Source organism: Oncorhynchus nerka, linkage group LG19 (genome assembly GCF_034236695.1).
Source record: "Oncorhynchus nerka isolate Pitt River linkage group LG19, Oner_Uvic_2.0, whole genome shotgun sequence".
Taxonomy (NCBI): Eukaryota; Metazoa; Chordata; class Actinopteri; order Salmoniformes; family Salmonidae; genus Oncorhynchus; species Oncorhynchus nerka.
In genome coordinates, this window is record NC_088414.1 from 28,120,632 (window position 1) to 28,134,867 (window position 14,236).

Here is a 14,236-nt window from a genome sequence, read left to right on the forward strand (position 1 = left end):
ACAGGCAGGAGCTTTACAGTAGACTGAGACCAACCCCCAGGACAGGAGCTTTACAGTAGACTGGGACCAACCCCCAATTCAGGAGTTTTACAGTAGACTGGGACCACCCCCCAGAACAGGAGCTTTACAATGACTGGGACCAACCCCCAATTCAGGAGCTTTACAGGGACTGGGACCAATCCCCAATTCAGGAGCTTTACAGTAGACTGGGACCACCCCCCAGGACAGGAGCTTTACAATGACTGGGACCAACCCACAATTCAGGAGCTTTACAGTAGACTGGGACCAACCCCCAGGACAGGAGCTTTACAGTAGACTGGGACCACCCCCCAATTCAGGGGCTTTACAGTAGACTGAGACCAACCCCCAGGAGAGGAGCTTTACAGTAGACTTAGACCAACCCCCAGGACAGGAGCTTTACAGTAGACTTAGACCAACCCCCAGGACAGGAGCTTTACAGTAGACTTAGACCAACCCCCAGGACAGGAGCTTTACAGTAGACTTAGACCAACCCCCAGTACAGGAGCTTTACAGTAGACTTAGACCAACCCCCAGTACATGCTTAGGGGAGTCATCAAAAAAGGTTTGTTACATGGCAGCTTGTGAATCTGGCTCCACAGGAAGGCCAGCCGGGCAACAGAGGCACCTACACAGGAAGAGAGCGTGTCATCCCCACAACCTTTCAGTTGTAGGGATGAAAACTAAGGATGGGCATGCTGACAAATACAACATAGTAACCCCCTTGGGCCTGCACTGAACTTCCACTAAATAGCAGAGTCTTTCATGCCATATTGTCATTATTTGTCTAAAGACAATGCTACTCCATTTTATATAACCTTCATTCCAATGTCTGCTCTCATATATGAAGGCACACACACACACGCACGCACGGACGCACGCACGCACACAGGGATGCCTAGCTCTGGGCCCAGGGGTGAGAGGGGAATGTTCACAGCACCAGTGATATGTCACCTCCATTTCAAGCTTTGTTAGCGGTGGAAGACTAGACGATCTGTGATGACAGCTAGATTTAAAGTACGTTCTCTTGGGGGGAGGGGTGTGGGACGAAGGGGACTGCTAAGCTGGGCAATCTCGCCGCTTGGCACTGACCCGGCCGGGGCTTCGCTTTTTGTTTTGCAACTCTTGTGAGAGATCATTACACTGAATTCCCATCTGTAAGATCCAGAACACTGCACACCTACCAAAATCAATGACGGTAGGAGAGACAAGAGAGACACAGGCAGAGGCAAAGCCATGCTCCGGTCTCCCCGTCCCCCATCCACAGCCAAGCACCAACACGGCCCACAGACAGGAGAGAGCAGCAGCCAGGACATCCAACAGCGTCATTACACAGCTGTAGAGAACAAACTAGCAGTCTAAACAGAGATTCGCAACAGAAAGAGATAACGCAACATGAGAGAGAGAATTGATCTCAAAGCAACCCATAAATCCCATGTGTGGCAGCATAGCAGCATGGTCTTTAACAAAATCAAGTATTCACTGAGAGGTCAACTAGCATTTAGCAAAGTGGTAAAGAAAATGACTTCTTGGAAGTACAGTATTGGGAGAACAGGTATTGTGGTTTAGTCAATCCATGAAACAACAATCACCAGAGGATAGAGAACAATGTGTGATGCCCTCATACTACAAAACAGGTCTCATTGTAGCAGTCATCTCCCTGACTATGACAGCATTACACAATACCCTCCATTTTGTTACCTTTTATAATATAAATGCTATATAGGTTGCATTTGGCATGTATAATGCACAATAAATATTAATAAAATATGAATACATCCATGTGCTTTATAATGCCTAATAAATGACTCATGCTTTATAAAGGTGTCTCATCTGTGTTACAGATGCATGGTGGGAAGGGACCAGGAGGACCCAGGTGCCCTGGGTCAGTGTTGTTCTGTGGCCTGGCCGCCCCTGTCTGTGGCTAGGGCTGTTAAGTCACATCTCTAATGAGTTCCGCTCCCCTCGGGCTGCCATTTGTCTGAGACACGCAGGTCCATTCCACTTATATATGGGTCCTGCAACGGAAATGGACATATGAAACAAATGCGTATGGCCCAAGTTCTAAGTTCTTCATTCAACCCTTGAGATAATAGTACACAGTTATCTACAGTATATGGAAGCATGAAGTATAGTACGACAACACATTTCTTTAAACACACACATATTACTACAACAGACCAAGCTGTTCAACAACCTCCAGCTAAACCCTGCAGCAGAATCAAGTTGACAAAACATGCTATGGTAGAGAAATACCATATCCATTCCTATATACAGCTACACAGAAGGCTGTCTACATACATAATGATATTGAAGATGGACATGTAAACAGAGTGAGATACAAAAATGCCTATAAATTACTCTACAAAGCTTTTAAAAGTAACTGCCAATGGCGCTCAAATGGTAGAGGATGTAGCTAACATAGAGAAAAACACTTACTGGTACATTTACAGACCACTGGTTTTTATTCGATTTCACACAGTCCGTTGAGGCCACTTAAAGCTCCCAATGGTGAGCAGCTCAAAGATAATGTAATTAGCGGTTTTCAGTTCATGGTGTCATTTCTATGGGCTCTCCCTATTTAACCATCGCCTTAATTATTCAGCACTTATTTCCTGATATCACCACCTGACCACTGTGATCACATGATGGTTTGGCAGACTGGACAACCTTGTTTGGAATTTTTTTAAGACAACATTATTGTAATGAACTAATAAGTGGTCATCGTGCTATTATTGACTATGAGACAATGTCAAGCTTCGAATTTGGATGGATTTTGAATGATTATTTAATTTTTTTGTCCTGTCCTCAATGAAGATCACAACGTTTACAAAAAATACTACAGGCCTAATGGTTTGTCAGAAGTCCTGGCTTCCTAACAGTTTTGAACTTGCATTGTGTGTCTCATCATAACATATTTTAAAACCACCAAAAGACAACATGTACTGTACTTCAGCAGCTACAGTAGCATTCTATCCCCCTGGTTAAGGTTGACTGAAAAGTGAGATATAGCCATCTGGGATGTACACTTTAGATTCTAATCTTGGTGGTAGCCGACTAGGAAGGAGATCTCCGTACAAAATTATCCTCTGATGCAAAGTGATAGGCAGCCTCTCATTCAGTCAGAGCTTGCTTGTGTGTGTGTACGTGAGTGTGCGTGTGTGCGTATGTGTATATGCGTGTGTCTGTATGTGTCTGTGTGCATGTGTGCGTATGTGTATGCATGTGTGTGCTTCCCTGCATGAGTGACGCGTGTGTGACGGAGAGAGTGGTCAGGAGTGTGTATGAGGGAGTGTGTATGCATGCATGTATTTATGTGAGAGAGGGAACGAGATGGTATGGTGACTAAGATGGGGATGAAAAGGGTTAGAATTAGACTGTTAGTTCTGTGTGTGTGTGTGTGTGTGTGTGAGAGATAGAGAGAGAGAGAGAGAGAGAGAGAGAGAAAGGGAGAAAGAGAGAAAAAGAGAGAGAGAGAGAAAAAGGGAGAGAGAGAAAAAGAGAGAGAGAGAAAGAGAGAGAGAGAAAGTGAGAGAGAGAGAGGGAGAGAGAGAAAAAGGGAGAGAGAGAGAGAGAGAGAGAGAGAGAGAGAGAGAGAGAGAGAGAGAGAGAGAGAGAGAGAGAAAGAGAAAGAGAAAAGAAAGAGAAAGAGAAAGAGAAAAAAAGGGAGAGAGAGAGAGAGAAAGAGAGAGAGTGGGAGAGAGAAAAAGGGAGAGAGAGAGAAAAAGAGAGAAAAAGAGAGAGAGAGAGAGAGAAAAAGAGAGAACAAGAGAGAGAGAGAGAGAGAGAGAGAGAGAGAGAGAGAGAGAGAGAGAGAGAGAGAGAGAGAGAAAGAGAGAGTGTGCCTGCATTTATGTGGGAGGGGCTTTAGTACTGTCCACATGCTCCCAGCGCTGTGACTTCCCTACAGTGACAGAGGGATGGTGACGTGTCCTCACATCGTTGAAATTAAAACATATTAAAGTGCAACACATTAGTCACTGTGGAAACCACACCACACCTTTCTCACAGACCCTATTTTCAAACCACAAAACTAAAGGGGTGAAAATCCCACTTTGTGTATCCTGGCCTTGGGTGTGACATGTTGGGTATCCAGGCAACTGCTTCCCCTTTTCAGTTTGACTAATTAAACTTTGGGATATGTTCTGTATGAGATGACCTTAAAGGGTCTCTGTCATCATGAGACCGCCCGTGTGTGGGGTCACATGGGGCTGTCTTTGTTGAAAGGCCTGGCTCCAAATGAGAAACCACAATCTTATAAAAATCAAGGTTGTTGAAAGCTGACATGATAACAGAGGTTGTAAATCAAGCCTTTATAGAAGGTAATCACTTTAGTGGCAGCATCGCTGAGACAATAGCTGATTCCATTTCATTTTTATGGTGGGAATTTTATATAAATCCATACAATATCTGTCCATAAGTGCATAAAAACATGTGCTCAATTAGAGATGGCAGTGTACTTTATGATTTAAGAGATTCTTGTCTAAATGTAAAACAGCAGTTGACAATGGCCCACATTTGCATATTGACTACACAACAGCATTTACGGTTGAGTGAAAACAAATAGCCCGTGGACTTGGTAGCATTTTAAAAAGGGAATGAAGAGGCTTGAAACAACACAAATGAACAACATTTCTAAAATGCACTTCACTTTCTACTCTAAGAAGGGACAGAGACAAGAGATGATTACCATCATAAACTCTCTCTCTCTCTCTCTATCGCTTTATTTCATTTCCTTCTCTAAATATTTCTTCCTATATTGTCAAGTAATACTAGTCAAAGCCAAATCAAGAAAAATTTATAGAAATATAGCAATACAATGAATTGAATGCCATCTATAAACCAACCACTGACCTTACCACCATGGCCATCATCATCATCATCATCAAGCACTGTCTAGTTACCTCAATGCATAATCAGATTCAACAGAGCACCAGGGTGGTTTGCATTCTGCTTAGCAAAGGCTCTTTCTCAGTCGGACAGTACACGACATCCATGGGCTATTTGTTGAGAAGTAAGAGCCAAAGCCAATCATCTACACAAAAAAAATAAAGGAGTACAATTGTTTTATTTACTTAACTAGGCAAGTCGGTTAAGAACAAATTCTTATTTACATTGACGACCTTCTAGGCTGTGTCATAATACTATCTTAGCATACTGTGGTCTCACCATTTTGCTTACCTTGCTAATCGTACTCTGGACTGTATGTAAATAAACTGCAAAATTGCACCCAGATACGGGTAGAGAAAAGTCACAGTAGCCCTTCACCCCTTCAGTTGTCATTCAAGCTACAACGTCAAGGTTTACTAGTTTGTCCTTAAACAAAAGCACAGAGAATGAAATCCCATTGATATGATCCCCCTGAGTAGTGGAGGGAGGTGGTTGTTGGGGTGGTGGTGGGGGGGGGGGGGGATAGTGTGTGAAAGCCTGGCGTCGGGCTGTGTTGACCATTTTAGGGCTCTGTCAGTTGAATTCCAGTTTGGCTCAGAGATCAATGAAGAGGAGAGAGGACAGGGGGCTGTGTGGAGTGAGTGCCGCCTGGGCTTTTCATGCGGAGCTACCAGAGTTAAGGCCACCACACATCAACTGGTTCCCACGGCAGCACCCTGGGCAACCGTTTAAACTACAAGCTCTATCTTCAACAAGGATAGTGTTTTAAGCCAATTTCCTCTATTCTGGTTTGGGCTGGGAGTTCTCTGTTCTGGTTCGGACTGGGAGTTCTCTATTCTGGTTCAGACTTACAGCACAATAGCCACACTGTCAGAGTCCAGCATGGGGCACCAGTTAAAAGGCAGGCCAAGTTCTTTTGGCTCTCCGGAGCTGAAGTTGATCAGCAGTTGTGTCAGGAGAGAAGTGGCTGACTGATGATGGAGTTATCAGGATGTGATGGACTACAGCTCCCTGGCCTGAGGCAGCCGTGGCTGGAGGAAGAGGCGCTGCCACTGCCTGCCCGGGACACTCAGACTAACAACTTAGTGTGCTGCAGTGTGGAGGAGCAATAGGAACTGACTAGGGCTGCAAAGCAAGGACAGAGCTGGATGAGAAAAAGCTTCCTGCACTGTTTTTATGGTGATCTCAAGTGTAGACCATTAAGCAAAGCATCATTCAAAGGTTCTGCTCCCACTAATGACCAGCAGGCTAAATGAGAGAGAGAGAGAGAGAGAGAGAGAGAGAGAGAGAGAGAGAGAGAGAGAGAACGAGAACGAGAGAGAGAGAGAGACAGTGGGAGCGAGGGAGAGAGAGTGAAGGAGAGAGAGAGTGAGAGTGTGAGAGAGAGAGAGAGAGAGAGAGAGAGAGAGAGAGAGAGAGAGAGACTAGTGTTTCAAACCATTATGTTGTTCTCTATGGTTATAACAGTATACTAGACCCTACTATTAATTGCTCTTGGCACGAGCTGCATCAAAGCCTCTTTCTGAAGTTTGTTGTCATTTTCTATTCCAAAGACTTTGTGTACATGGGCAACCCTTGGTTCACAATCCTTCAATATAGCTCCATGCCAAGAAACATAGTGTTAGACTGGTTCTCTATGCGTGTGCCCCACTTCTAGAGAAGTATCCATCTTCCACATGTGGTGATGAATAGATGCATAGCAATGAGATGGTTGCAGTCACCTCAAAGCATCTGCCTTTGCTGTTCCAAAGGCTAACATTTCAACTGGATTCAGGAAAATAATGACCAATAGCCTACATTGTTGATGAAGGGGGAGTGGGGTTTCAGTTTCAAGCACAAGCACAGGGCAGGTACAGTATATCGCACATACCTCCAAAATCAGGCCTTAGACGGATGTCATACCCCTTCAGCAACTTGTCCACTGTGGCCTTGGCCACAGATATTCCAGTTTGTCCAGTGGAGGTGCTGAGGAAAGACATCACAGTTTTAAGACCCTGTCAGGAGCCTTGAGTGGAAATTCAACTTGAAGCTCAGTTAGCCAGTTTCAAAATTCACTTGCAGCCTTCAACGTGCTCAATATTCAATACCAAACCTAAAAGATGATTTCAACATTTCTAATTGGTAAGCCTGTTGTCTTGAAGGGATCTGAATTCGGCAACACCTAGCATGCTAAAGATTCCACTCTTATTCACCTCTATCCTATCTAAATGCATGTCAGTGTCAGTAGGACCATGAGAAAACAGAAGTATTTTGAGATAATAGCTCTAATTAAACGAAAGGCCTGATATGTTAGTTGTTAACACTGAATAACAATGTAATTAACCACATGATTCATGAGGCAATAACAAGTATGAAATCAAAGAGCAGATTTGTCGATGCTTGTATGCGCGTGTGAAGTGTAATTAATGCGAACTTCCCGTATATTTCCTGTCATGAAAGGCCTCTATGAAATCGAAATGGCAAAATGGAAGACCCAGTTTGGGGCCCACTCTACTTTATTAGCGGGAGAATGTTATCAGTCTCTTTAAAAAATAATGCATTGTAGCCCAGCTGGGAATATACCATGGTAACGTGGTGAATATAGAGCTTATTTTTTATCGGCCTACATGTATGTCTTCATTTACACTGAACATGACAAAGCCTATATTGGTCAAGAAATCGTCCATCTATAACTAAGCCTACTTCACCATCTCCCATAGGGCGGTTACAGGTGCTCAAAATACGCAATATTGAAGGACTGAAGAGTAGTGTGAATATTGCATTTAAAAGGTTTCATCTAATTTAAAAACACCTTATGTGTTGAAGTGATGATGACCTACTTTAAATGAGTGACAGGCGTTTTGGTTTGATTTTCTCCTGCTGATCAATTATGAATTGGTAGTAGGCCTATACAGTCTATAGTTAATATTCATGTCTTAAATGAAGGTAAGGACGTGGCTTACATTACTCTGGCAACATCCACAGCTAGTCATGCTGATTGATCAATGATATGGCTAATTTAATAGATCCAGCCTTAATACTGCCTAATTATCGGGTATGTTCAGTATGACTATCTATTTAATAGGATTGATACTCGCCCCAGCCAATTAGCCGCTATTTACAATTTGGATCAAGGAGTGAATTTTACAATAGACAGTATGCACGCGCACCTCTTGCTCCCACACACAAGCGCGTGCGCCGCAGAAAAGGATTTCGTATAAGTGCAATATGAGTAATGTCGCCTTAATGTCGGTGCTTAGAAAAACAGCTTTATGATAAGCCTTTGCTCTTATGGAAATACATCTTAGAATGCTCTCTTACCTTTGAGCAAAGCAAACGAAGGACAGAGCCGCCAAAGCAGAGAAAATTCCACATAATTTATCTTCTTGAGGACCCAACATTTCCACAAATCCTTATATAGTTTCAATAATCCAACCGCCTGTGGTCCAAAGAAAATTGTGAAAATAAAGTTTTAAAAAAGCAATTCAAATAAATTGCTGGAAAAATATATATGATACATTTGGTCATGTAATGGCTTTATAAAAAAACATGCGTGTGTTTAAACCTCGTAATTGGTCCCAGCTGTTTTCCCAAGCTATGGAAATCCGTGCAGGTCACAGACCCCCTCAACCAACACCAGAAGATCCGACATCTTGCTCAAAACTGCCTACAGAAGACTTTCAAAAAGTGATAACAAGTCGTCTTCCTTAAAAACGAAAAAGTCCGGCAAAAATGAGAGACGATTTATAAAGAACAGCAGCGCCTTGTTGATTAAATTGGCAGTTGCAATTTCCCAGTCCAAACCTGCGGAATAAACATGGTCCCAGCGTTGCTCCGGCTCTATAGATTGTTCCACAATGTAGGCTATGATGTGTTTAAGGATTTGTTTTAGCTGTAAACGTTGGGGGGTGAGGGGCAGCGGAGGGTAAAAAAATGACAAATGAAATCTTCATTCCCTTTTTGTTGATGATGATGTAGAGTTGCTTCTCTCAACTCAAAGTCACTGAAGAAGAAACAAATGCACTGGGCAATATCTAATGCAGACGTCAGAGCAGGCTATATCACCCCTCTGGTGAAAAAATTAGATCCAGAGAAATATGGATGACCCGTCATATATATCGGCCAATGCATGTATCACAACATCGGATTTAATGTCAAATAGGATAACCTATTGAAAAGCCCAGTCATCTCCGTTCTCCAACCTTATCTCTCGATTGAATACCTTAACATGTTTCGCTCATCTTCTCCTCGAAGCGCTGAGCAAATAATGACACAGATCGAGAAACACCCACAAGAGCTTTGTTGGTGAAAACAAGTGTTGAAATTCCCTTGTAGCCTACACTATTTCGTGGGAAATAAGTTCTTCCTAGTGCATTGTATGAAATCCTCATGTTTAATGAAATAAAACAAATCTGAAATCGAAGGAGAAATCTCAGCAGCAGCCTAGCCACTGAATCGCCAATGAATGAAGAGATATGATGCCCATATGATTATATTCCCCCTGCAACCCATTAGAATGCTGCGAGTGTGTCCCGATGCGTTTTCATACATTTATACCACTTTACCACATATTTGAACACACAGCAACACTCATAGGCTACTCACTGAAGGAAACACACACTCGTGCAGCCCCTTGAGCATCAATACTTTTAATAGCATGAAACAATTGTATAAAGTATTTATTTGAATGATAATCATATCATTACTCATATGCACATCACATGCTACAATCAGACAATATGTATTTTATATAGAAGAGTAGGCTTTCTGCAGGGATCTTACGTGCTGTCCAGTTGCTAAGCAACCCAGCAACCACTGATGCAGTTGTGGTGTTTTGAAGGCTATGTGCAAAGGCTCATTTAAAGGACCTCTGCCACTACCGTGTGGTCTCTGGGACAGAGAGGGTGACTTTGACTGATGTATAGGCCCCTGTGTGAACCGTACTTCCAAATGTTAACATATTTCTGAACTAACAATTAGGGTTCAGTGATGTGATGGGTCAGGAATACCTTGTGAATGATATTTTCATTTAATTACATCTTGTTCTCTTTGTCAGTGTTTTAACAGAGACAAACTTGTTTTCCCACTGCTCAGTAATTCCCCTATTTGGCCTCCCCTGCATTTCAGAGATGACTAAACTCGCTGCGATGGCTACAGTTGCAGTCACCTTTCTGTCTCAGCTTGTTTTCAAACCTCACCACACTTTGTGTGTTTTGTCAGTGTTTTAACAGAGACAAACTTGTTATTTGATTGCACAATAATGAAACTAGTTGGCCTCCCCTGTTATGGCTACCAAACAGTTTGTAACTCCCCATCTCACCTCATCATCATGACAGTAACATGGTGTAATAAATGGGGGGAGCTTTGAAATAGAACAAAAATAATAGAACAAACGTACCGTAACTTATGTGCACACCAAGTAGGACAAGAGTTCGTATTGAAGATCTGTGCTAGCGAGACACTCTGTCAGTGGTGATGGATGGATGTTGAGGTCAAACCAGCAACTGTTTGGGCTTTCTCAGCATCATCAACTTGATTGGTGATGATCAAGTACAAATGTTAAAACAGCTAAACAATATTAGTGGACAGAACAGGAGGCTAGTGGCACCTTCATTGGGGAGAACGAGCTCGTGCTAATGACTGGAGCAGAATGGGTGGAAGGGTATCAAATACATCAAACACATGGTTTGATGCCATTCCATTCCTTCCGTTCCGGACATTATTATGAGCCGTCCTCCCCTCAGCAGCCTCCTGTGGTGAACTGCGCATTGTCAGATGTGTCAATAGCTGACGCAGATCTTAATTAGCAGCAAGCCTTTATACACTTATAGGCCGCCTTAATCCATGGCAATGCACCTGGAAACATTTCAGTAACCTTTCATTTCAGCCTCTACATTTACATTTTAAAAGTTAATTATATTTGTTGCATGAACAATTTAATTCAGCTATACAGTCTTGAAGAGACCAAGATGTTGAATATGTATATTGTTTATAAAATACATTTAACTAATTCATTTTCCTATATGATTGTAAAAAATATCAACTTAAGAGGCACTCTTGAGGAAAAAAAGAGAGAGAGAGAGAGAGAGAGAGAAAGAAGGCAAGGTACTTATTTTTCCTGACCCAATGAACAAAGTCAGGCCTGCTGTTTAGACATGCATCACTGAAATGCATTGTTGGCAACACACTTTCACTTTGTAAACATCACACATTTTGGTTGTTGAATCTCAAACATTTTTATGTCAAACATTTTCAACGAGTGTTTTATTACATTTAGGCCTATGAGTTTCTTACTACTGTATGTGCTGGTATATGGTTAGGGTTGGCATATAGTAGACTATATGCGGTAAAAAGAAAATATCCTTGTCATTTTGTTACACACTATTCCATGATATCTTGCAAGGAGACTAAACGATATCATAACCGCCATCGATAAAAGACAGTACTGTGCAGCCGTCTTCATCGACCTTGCCAAGGCTTTCGACTCTGTCAATCACCATATTCTTATCGGCAGACTCAGTAGCCTCGGTTTTTCGGATGACTGCCTTGCCTGGTTCACCAATTACTTTGCAGACAGAGTTCAGTGTGTCAAATTGGAGGGCATGCTGTCCGGTCCTCTGGCAGTCTCTATGGGGGTGCCACAGGGTTCAATTCTCGGGCCAACTCTTTTCTCTGTATATATCAATGATGTTTCTCTTGCTGCGGGCGATTCCCTGATCCACCTCTACGCAGACGACACCATTCTATATACTTCCGGCCCGTCCTTGGACACTGTGCTATCTAACCTCCAAACGAGCGTCAATGCCATACAACACTCCTTCCGTGGCCTCCAACTGCTCTTAAACACGAGTAAAACCAAATGCATGCTTTTCAACCGTTCGCTGCCTGCACCCGCACGCCTGACCAGCATCACCACCCTGGATGGTTCTGCCCTTGAATATGTGGACATCTATAAGTACCTAGGTGTCTGGCTAGACTGTAAACTCTCCTTCCAGACTCATATCAAACATCTCCAATCGAAAATCAAATCAAGAGTTTGCTTTCTATTCCGCAACAAAGCCTCCTTCACTCACGCCGCCAAACTTACCCTAGTAAAACTGACTATCCTACCGATCCTCGACTTCGGCGATGTCATCTACAAAATTGCTTCCAACACTCTACTCAGCAAACTGGATGCAGTTTATCACAGTGCCATCCGTTTTGTCACTAAAGCACCTTATTCCACCCACTACTGCGACCTGTATGCTCTAGTCGGCTGGCCCTCGCTACATATTCGTCGCCAGACCCACTGGCTCCAGGTCATCTACAAGTCCATGCTAGGTAAAGCTCCGCCTTATCTCAGTTCACTGGTCACGATGGCAACACCCACCCGTAACACACGCTCCAGCAGGTGTATCTTACCCATCCCTAAAGCCAACACCTCATTTGGCCGCCTTTCGTTCCAGTTCTCTGCTGCCTGTGACTGGAACGAATTGCAAAAATCGCTGAAGTTGGAGACTTTTATCTCCCTCACCAACTTCAAACATCTGCTATCTGAGCAGCTAACCGATCGCTGCCGCTGTACATAGTCTATCGGTAAATAGCCCACCCATTTTTACCTACCTCATCCCCATACTGTTTTTATTTATTTTATTTTCTGCTCTTTTGCACACCAATATCTCTACCTGTACATGACCATCTGATCATTTATCACTCCAGTGTTAATCTGCAAAATTGTAATTATTTCTCCTACCTCCTCATGCCTTTTGCACACAATGTATATAGACTGTCCTTTTTTCTACTGTGTTATTGACTTGTTAATTGTTTACTCCATGTGTAACTCTGTGTTGTTGTCTGTTCACACTGCTATGCTTTATCTTGGCCAGGTCGCAGCTGCAAATGAGAACTTGTTCTCAACTAGCCTACCTGGTTAAATAAAGGTGAAATAAAAATAAATAAAAATAAAAGATGATTAGTTCATTGAAAATTATATTGTTCCTGAACCCCCAAAAAAATGAAAAGGTGGAAAAGAACTATTTAAAATACATGTAAATTGATTTTCCTTTTATGTCCTTTCAGACAACCCTTAACAGGTCTTCAACAGGCTGGGTTGTGTGCTGTGGCAGAGGAAGGTTGAGGGTCAGCATCGCTGGAGCGCTAGTATGTGGAAAGAGCGAGAGAGCATCTCACACAATGTGGCAGACGGATCCCCCTGGGCAACGTCTCTGGGGGACACAAAATCAACGCTTCTGTCCACTTGTCTTTTCCCGCAAGCACATCCATGCAGGCTGGAACCCTGGGCTCCGGGGTCACCTGACCACAGCACCTGGTAGGGCCATCCAAGCCTCGAGATATGTATGCTCTCTGCTCGTTTTCTCCTTCTCTCACATGTTCCATAAGGCATGTGAGTTACTGGGTCACCCTAGTCCTCCGATATAAATAGAATCACATTCTTAATGCATTGCGGCCTTCCAGGTACTTGTTCTCTCTTTTTCTCTTGTTATTCATCTGTTCCAAACGTTCAAATCACACCAAAACAACACAAACAGCATCTTAATGAAATATTGAAGCTGTGGAATCACCTAACTACTGTAGGTAGATTATGTGCGGTTTTCTGCTTTTTACCACCCTGTGGAGAGAGGAATGAACATAATATTCCCCTCTCTGTGTTTTGCTACTTGCACTTTAAATTTAGCCTAGGCATAATGACATACATAAAACCATGTTGCACTTCTCTCTCAACATCTCCTTTACTATGGTGTGTTCATCTATAAACTGTTCAATCGCAATGTTTCTGTGGAATTAGCGGTGGTGACTTTGTCACAAGAGAAAAAGGTCTGATGGTGCTAAAGGGAAGAAACAATTTATGGCGGCGATCAGAGATTCAGCACCATGGACAGCACCACAATGGGACTCCCGAAGTTCAGCACCACAAGATAATGGACAGCGACGTCTAAGCCCAGCCAAGAATCCCTGGAAATACAGTGGGGCAAACAAGTATTTAGTCAGCCACCAATTGTGCAAGTTCTCCCACTTAAAAAGATGAGAGAGGCCTGTAATTTTCATCACAGGTACACTTCAACTATGACAGACAAAATTAGAAGAAAAAAAATCCAGAAAATCACATTGTAGGACTTTTAATGAATTTATTTGCAAATTATGGTGGAAAATAAGTATTTGGTCACCTACAAACAAGCAAGATTTCTGGCTCTCACAGACCTGTAACTTCTTCTTTAAGAGGCTCCTCTGTCCTCCACTTGTTACCTGTATTAATGGCACCTGTTTGAACTTGTTATCAGTATAAAAGACACCTGTCCACAACCTCAAATAGTCAAACTCCAAACTCCACTATGGCCAAGACCAAAGAGCT

The 14,236-nt window shown here is 42.8% G+C and overlaps 1 protein-coding gene across 1 annotated transcript in view; it reads right to left on the bottom strand.

The window, feature by feature from the left end:
* Positions 1-8,762, bottom strand: part of LOC115101300 (gamma-aminobutyric acid receptor subunit beta-4-like) — a 50,574-nt gene extending 41,812 nt beyond the window's left edge. Inside the window, exons 1-2 of the mRNA XM_029620673.2 lie at positions 8,209-8,762; positions 6,779-6,873 (exon numbers count right to left, since the gene is read on the bottom strand). Coding sequence (XP_029476533.1) covers positions 6,779-6,873; positions 8,209-8,288 — 175 coding nt within the window. The 5' untranslated portion in view covers positions 8,289-8,762. The remainder of the gene's footprint in view (positions 1-6,778; positions 6,874-8,208) is intronic.
* Positions 8,763-14,236: the final 5,474 nt, after the last annotated feature.